This window comes from Pseudophryne corroboree, chromosome 2, assembly GCF_028390025.1.
Source record: "Pseudophryne corroboree isolate aPseCor3 chromosome 2, aPseCor3.hap2, whole genome shotgun sequence".
NCBI classification, from domain to species: Eukaryota; Metazoa; Chordata; class Amphibia; order Anura; family Myobatrachidae; genus Pseudophryne; species Pseudophryne corroboree.
In genome coordinates, this window is record NC_086445.1 from 860,562,616 (window position 1) to 860,570,762 (window position 8,147).

Consider the following 8,147-nt stretch of genomic DNA (forward strand, 5'->3'; position numbering starts at 1 on the left):
ACCAGCCACACCGTATAACTCGTGATACAATACCCAGTTAACAGTATGATAACAACTGAGCCTCTCAACAGATGGCTCAACAATAACCCTTTAGTTAAACAATAACTATATACAAGTATTGCAGACAATCCGCACTTGGGATGGGGGCCCAGCGTCCACTACGGACTACGAGAAATAGAATTACCGGTGAGTAAATTCTTATTTTCTCTGACGTCCTAAGTGGATGCTGGGACTCCGTAAGGACCATGGGGATTATACCAAAGCTCCCAAACGGGCGGGAGAGTGCGGATGACTCTGCAGCACCGAATGGGCAAACTCTAGGTCCTCCTCAGCCAGGGTGTCAAACTTGTAGAATTTAGCAAACGTGTTTGACCCCGACCAAGTAGCTGCTCGGCAAAGTTGAAGAGCCGAGACCCCTCGGGCAGCCGCCCAAGAAGAGACCACCTTCCTCGTGGAATGGGCTTTCACTGATTTAGGATGCGGCAGTCCAGCCGCAGAATGTGCAAGCTGAATCGTACTACAGATCCAACGAGCAATAGTCTGCTTTGAAGCAGGTGCACCCAACTTGTTGGGCGCATACAGGATAAAGAGCGAGTCAGTCTTTCTGACTCCAGCTGTCCTGGAAACATAGATTTTCAGGGCCCCGACTACGTCCAACAACTTGGAAGCCTCCAAGTCTTTTGTAGCCGCAGGCACCACGATAGGTTGGTTCAGCTGAAAAGCGGATACCACTTTAGGGAGAAACTGGGGACGAGTCCTCAATTCCGCCCTATCCATATGGAAAATCAGATAAGGGCTTTTACATGACAAAGCCGCCAATTCTGATACATGCCTGGCCGAAGCCAAGGCCAACAACATGACCACTTTCCACGTGAGATATTTCAAATCCACGGTTTTCAGTGGCTCAAACCAATGTGACTTTAGGAAATCCAACACCACGTTGAGATCCCAAGGTGCCACTGGAGGCACAAAAGGGGGCTGAAAATGCAGCACTCCCTTAACAAAAGTCTGAACTTCAGATAGTGAAGCCAGTTCTCTCTGGAAGAAAATCGATAGAGCCGAAATCTGGACCTTAATGGAACCCAATTTAAGGCCCATAGTCACCCCTGACTATAGGAAGTGCAGGAAACGGCCCAGTTGAAATTCCTCCGTTGGGGCCTTCCTGGCCTCACACCACGCAACATATTTTCGCCAAATGCGGTGATAATGGTTTGCGGTTACTTCTTTCCTAGCTTTAATCAGCGTAGGAATGACATCCTCCGGAATGCCCTTTTCCTTCAGGATCCGGTGTTCAACCGCCATGCCGTCAAACGCAGCCGCGGTAAGTCTTGGAACAGACAGGGCCCCTGCTGCAGCAGGTCTTGTCTGAGCGGTAGAGGCCATGGGTCCTCTGAGATCATTTCTTGAAGTTCCGGGTACAAAGCTCTTCTTGGCCAATCCGGAACAATGAGTATAGTTTACTCCTCTTCTCCGTATTATCCTCAGTACCTTTGGTATAAGAGGAAGAGGAGGGAACACATAAACCGACCGGTACACCCACGGTGTCACTAGAGCGTCCACAGCTATCGCCTGCGGGTCTCTTGACCTGGCGCAATACTTTTCTAGCTTTTTGTTTAGGCGGGACGCCATCATGTCCACCTGTGGCCTTTCCCAACGGTTTACAATCATTTGAAAGACTTCTGGATGAAGTCCCCACTCTCCCGGGTGGAGGTCGTGCCTGCTGAGGAAGTCTGCTTCCCAGTTGTCCACTCCCGGAATGAACACTGCTGACAGTGCTAACACGTGATTTTCCGTCCATCAGAGAATCCTTGTGGCTTCTGCCATTGCCGTCCTGCTTCTCGTGCCGCCCTGTCGGTTTACATGGGCGACCGCCGTGATGTTGTCTGACTGGATCAGTACCGGCTGGTTTTGAAGCAGGGGTTTTGCCTGACTTAGGGCATTGTAAATGGCCCTTAGTTCCAGAATATTTATGTGCAGGGAAGTCTCCTGACTCGACCATAGTCCTTGGAAGTTTCTTCCCTGTGTGACTGCCCCCCAGCCTCGAAGGCTGGCATCCATGGTCACCAGGACCCAGTCCTGTATGCCGAATCTGCGGCCTTCTTGAAGATGAGCACTCTGCAGCCACCACAGCAGAGACACCCTTGTCCTTGGAGACAGGGTTATCAGCCGATGCATCTGAAGATGCGATCCGGACCACTTGTCCAACAGGTCCCACTGAAAGGTTCTTGCATGAAACCTGCCGAATGGAATCGCTTCGTAGGAAGCTACCATCTTTCCCAGGATCCGCGTGCAGTGATGCACCGACACCTGATTTGGTTTTAGGAGGCCTCTGACTAGTGGAATTGGTAATGATAATCCTGTACCACAAATCTGAGGTACTCCTGGTGAGGATGGTAAATGGGGACATGCAGGTAAGCATCCTTGATGTCCAGTGATACCATGTAATCCCCCTCGTCCAGGCTTGCAATAACCGCCCTGAACGATTCCATCTTGAACTTGAATTTTTTTATATATGTGTTCAAGGATTTCAAATTTAAAATGGGTCTCACCGAACCGTCCGGTTTCGGTACCACAAACATTGTGGAATAGTAACCCCGTCCTTGTTGAAGTAGGGGTACCTTTACTATCACCTGTTGTGAATACAGCTTGTGAATTGCCTGTAACACTGCCTCCCTGCCTGAGGGAGTGGTTGGCAAGGCAGATTTGAGGAAACGGCGGGGGGGGGGGGGGGGGGGGGGGGGGGAGAGACGTCTCGAATTCCAGCTTGTACCCCTGAGATACTATCTGAAAAATCCAGGGATCCACCCGTGAGCCCCCACCGTACCTGGCTCCGCCTGTGGAGCCCCAGCGTCATGCTGTGGACTTAGAGGAAGCGGGGGAGGACTTTTGCTCCTGGGAACTGGCTGTATGCTGCAGCTTTTTTCCCCTACCTCTGCCTCTGGGCAGAAAGGACGCGCCTTTAACCCGCTTGCCCCTATTGGGCCGAAAGGACTGTACCTGATAATACGGTGCTTTCTTTGGCTGTGAGGGAACATGGGGTAAAAATGTAGACTTCCCAGCTGTTGCTGTGGAAACGAGGTCCGAGAGACCATCCCCGAACAACTCCTCACCCTTACAAGGCAGAACTTCCATGTGCCTTTTGGAATCTGCATCTCCTGTCCACTGCCGAGTCTATAACCCTCTCCTGGCAGAAATGGACATTGCACTAATTTTGGATGCCAGCCGGCAAATATCCCTCTGTGCATCCCTCATGTATAAAAGTGCGTCTTTTATATGCTCTACGGTTAGCAATATAGTGTCCCTGTCTAGGGTATCAATATTTTCTGACAGGGAATCTGACCATGCAGCTGCAGCACTGCACATCCATGCTGAAGCAATAGCTGGTCTCAGTATAACACCTGTGTGTGTATATATAGATTTCAGGATAGCCTCCTGCTTTCTATCCGCAGATTCCTTCAGGGCGGCCGTATCCGGAGACGGTAGTGCCACCTTCTTTGACAAGCATGTGAGCGCTTTATCCACTCTAGGGGATGTTTCCCAACGTGACCTATCCTCTGGCAGGAAAGGGTACGCCATTAGTAACCTCTTAGAAATTACCAGCTTCTTATCAGGGGAAGCCCACGCTTCTTCACACACTTCATTTAACTCCTCAGATGGAGGAAAAGCTACTGGTAGTTTTTTCTCTCCAAACATAATACCCTTTTTTGTGGTACCGGGGGTAACATCAGAAATGTGCAACACATTTTTCATTGCCTCAATCATGTAACGTGTGGCCCTACTGGAAGTTACATTCGTCTCATCGTCGTCGACACTGGAGTCAGTATCCGTGTCGACATCTGTGTCTGCCATCTGAGGTAACGGGCGTTTTAGAGCCCCTAATGGCTTTTGAGACGCCTGGGCAGGCACAGGCTGAGAAGCCGGCTGTCCCACATTTGGTATGTCGTCAAACCTTTTATGCAAGGAGTCGACACTGTCGCGTAATTCCTTCCACAGCACCATCCACTCAGGTGTCGACCCCGCAGGGGGTGACATCACATTTACAGGCAGCTGCTCCGCCTCCACATAAGCCTCCTCATCAAAATGTCGACACAGCCGTACCGACACACCGCAAACACACAGGGAATGCTCTGAGAGAGGACAGGACCCCACAAAGTCCTTTGGGGAGACAGAGAGAGAGTATGCCAGCACACACCAGAGCGCTATATAACACAGGGATCCCACTATAAATGAGTGTTTTCCCTTATAGCTGCTTTTTATTTATAATTATATTATATATATCCTGCGCCTAAATTTAGTGCCCCCCCCTCTCTCTTTTTTACCCTTCTGTAGGTTTCAGACTGCAGGGGAGAGCCAGGGAGCTTCCTTCCAGCGGAGCTGTGAGGGAAAAATGGCGCCAGTGTGCTGAGGGAGATGGCCCCGCCCCTTTTCCGGCGGACTTCTCCCGCTTTTTATGGAATACTGGCAGGGGTATTTTTACATCTATATAGCCTCTAGGACTATATATGATGTAGATTTGCAAGCCAAGGTGTCTTATATTGCCCTCAGGGCGCGCGCCCCCCCCCCTCCCTAGCGCCCTACACCCATCAGTGACCGGAGTGTGAGGTGTACATGAGGAGCAATGGCGCACAGCTGCAGTGCTGTGCGCTACCTTGGTGAAGACCGAAGTCTTCTGCCGCCGATTTTCCGGACCTCTTCATGCTTCTGGCTCTGTAAGGGGGACGGCGGCGCGGCTCCAGGAACGAACACCAAGGTCGGGTCCTGCGGTCGATCCCTCTGGAGCTAATGGTGTCCAGTAGCCTAAGAAGCCCAAACTACCACCTGTTAGGTAGGTTCGCTTCTTCTCCCCTTAGTCCCTCGCTGCAGTGAGTCTGTTGCCAGCAGATCTCACTGTAAAATAAAAAAACTAAATATACTTTCTTTCTAGGAGCTCAGGAGTGCCCCTAGTGTGCATCCAGCTCAGCCGGGCACAAGATTCTAAATGAAGTCTGGAGGAGGGTCATAGTGGGAGGAGCCAGTGCACACCAGTAGTCTAAAGCTTTCTTTATAGTTGTGCCCAGTCTCCTGCGGAGCCGCTATTCCCTATGGTCCTTACGGAGTCCCAGCATCCACTTAGGACGTCAGAGAAATAAATAATAATCATGCAGGCTGGTCGAAAATACCAAGGTTGCACAATAGATCACATATTATGTACTCAGCTTCATAACTACAATCCTCTAGCTCATGTAGATTGGAATCACAGCAGGGTACCCCAAGCTATTGGGCTCCCCTCATCGCCAAGCAACTGTGCCCAGGGAAAACACGTGTTATGTTTTGGGGCAACCATTTCAATAGGATATTATATATAAAACCTGTGTGTTTCTCTAGCATATCATCCATTTTCTCGCAATAGCTCGGAAACATTAATGGAAACATTATTTACTGCTGATAATTTTTTTCACTTAGTTCATAAACTGCCTGTGGTGTGAGCATTTACTATATAAATATATATTGTGTTCTCTATAGAATAAAACAAAATCTCTCCTTAGGGCATCACCTATGAGCAGAAAACGGTCTCACCTGCAGCAGCCGCCAGCATGAAGGGAGAGCTCTTCTTGTTGTTGTCACATGACCTACGCTGTATGCCAGAGGTTAATATAACTCGATGTGTGGCACTGCGGCACCTGCTGTTGGCACTGATGGGGACACCCCATACCAGAGTTCCTCTGAAGCCCCTGTGGTTGGCAGCTGGCAGGCAGCGCGAACTCACTGCCCGTTTAAAACCACTATAGAAGTTCGAGTTCCCCAGGCACAAACGCCGAACCGTCCTCAGAAGCATCTTCCCGTCACATGATAACCATGCTTTTCATGTCGCAGTAAAACCAATCATGTGATATTATTGAACCAATGAACTACTGCTGAGGTGATTTATACGCGGCCATTTTGGAGAAGGGCAGATGATTATGCAACAAAACCAGGATCGTAATACTGTAAAATAAACATTCCGAACTAGCCAGATAATGCAATGTATAACAAACCAGATACGTGAGAGCCAGAGCTTACTGGTTATCTGTATTATAACATTTCTGCCGCTGATAGAAGACTGAAGAAAAAACAATACCAATACTTGATACAGTACATCGAACACCAGTGTGGAATTCTTTTCCACAGACATTTGCTGCCATCTACTGGGCAAACGTGCTAATATACATTTTCTTGTTTCTATACTTAAGCATCTAACAGTATTATAGGCATAAATATCTTAATCTAATATATTTGTGTCCTTAATACAAAAGTGTCAGCCCAGTCAGGAGTCATGCTGGCACTGTGCCTTGTGACTGTGTTTAAACGTTGGCAAAGGCACCCAACATAGTGGTGGATAATGATATTCAAATTCAATTGCTTGAAAAGTCAGTTAGGTGTCTGTTTTTCCCTATCTAATAGACAGGAAAAAACAGACACCCAATTGACTTTTCAAACAATTGAATTTCCCCTTTTAGTCTGTAGCCCTACAGTGGTATTAAAATGCACAAATTCAGTTACCTATATATGTAAAGGCAAATCACCTATACATCACACCTAATTGGTTTGACCCCAAATCATCAAGTCAAAAGAATAACTATTTAAAGTAGATTATCTCAGCCTTTTTGTACTGAATATTAGCACATAGTTAAACATATTCCCTACTTGCTAAATTAGCCCTTTAAAATAGTTTCCAGGAACACTTTGCAGCTGAACCAGTGAAGTTAAGGGGTCTAGGTCGATACACCTTAGGGCGACACCTGATATAGGTCGACATAGATAAAAGGTTGACATGAAAAAGGTCGACATGATTTTTTATGGTTTTTTTGGGTGTGTCGTTGTCTCCATAATGTGACCGGGAACCCCAATTAGTGCACAGCGTCCCCTCGCATGACGAGCGCTTTGGGCAAGGTGCCTCACTGTGCTTGGCACAGGTTACCATTCCCAATTGTAGTCCACGTGGATCGTAAAGTATGAAAAAGTTCAAAAAAATGATTTATTTATTTTTTAAAACTCATGTCGACCTTTTTCTATGTCGACCTTGTTCATGTCGACCTATTTCAGGTGTCGACCTACAGTGTGTCGACCAATTGGTGTTGACCTAAGTGTTGTCAACCTTATTGGTGTCAACTTAGAGTCCGGATACCGAAGTTACGCAACTTCCATGGAATATTGGATCTAATTCAAGGTTGATTGCAAGAGCAAAATCTTCCTCTAATGAGCAAACCCATAAGCACTGCAGGGGAAGGGGGCAGATATAACATTTGCAGAGAGAGTTAGATTTCGGTGGGTTATATTGTTTCTGTGCAGGGTAAATACTGCCTGTTTTATTTTTACACTGCAATTTAGATTTCAGTTTGAACACACCCCACCCAACTATAACTCTCTATGCATATGTTATATCTGCCCCACCTGCAGTGCACATGATTTTGCCCATTAGAGGAAAATTCTGGTTTTGCAATCAACGTTGAATTAGGCTCTTTGTCTTAATAGATCTTGCAATGCAAAAATCTGGGCACACACAGTGCCAATCAGATAAACACACCAAACCTCTGAGCGATTATTTGATCAGTGTGCACCCATTACACACTGAGGGGCCCATTTATCATTAAATATTTGTGGCTTATTCTAGTGTTTTGGGGGGTAACTGCAAATATTTAATATCACCTTAATGCAATGGTTCCCAAACTTTTTTGAATCATGTTGCACTCGATTATCAGAATTTTTTTCACGGCACTACTATGCCAAAAATTTCTTAAACTGTGTTTATATGTAATCCTGTCTCAGTTATACGGTGAGGGTCTGGATTCGCTTCTGTTTGCCTATTACATTGACCATACATCCCAACTGTCCTGATTCCTATGCCACGTCCCCTTTTGGGGTCATTTTTGATGGTCCCGATTAGCATGTTTAAAAAGTTGGGAGGTATGCTTTGACCATAAATAGCTTTAATTAGTCCTTGACCACCAACCCAGGGCACCCCAGCAAGTGTCCTGAGATACCCCAGGTTGCCACAACACCAAGTTTGGAAACTATTGCTTTAATGTATGAAAGAGGGACCATGGGGGATGTGATGCTGCCAGATTTACCAATGACAAAGAAGCAGCAGCTGTGCTAGTTGCACACATCTCTGAATCACCACCAAAGTT

General features: G+C 47.1%; 1 protein-coding gene across 3 annotated transcripts in view; it reads right to left on the minus strand.

Annotated features, from left to right (window-relative positions):
* The window catches only part of TTC19 (tetratricopeptide repeat domain 19), a 104,582-nt gene extending 98,730 nt beyond the window's left edge, over positions 1-5,852 (minus strand). For 2 of the 3 annotated variants that reach the window (XM_063955863.1, XM_063955862.1), the window contains exon 1: positions 5,557-5,852. In XM_063955863.1, coding sequence (XP_063811933.1) covers positions 5,557-5,815 — 259 coding nt within the window. In that variant the 5' untranslated portion in view covers positions 5,816-5,852. The remainder of the gene's footprint in view (positions 1-5,556) is intronic. The other variant, XM_063955865.1, reaches the window with a different exon arrangement.
* Positions 5,853-8,147: the final 2,295 nt, after the last annotated feature.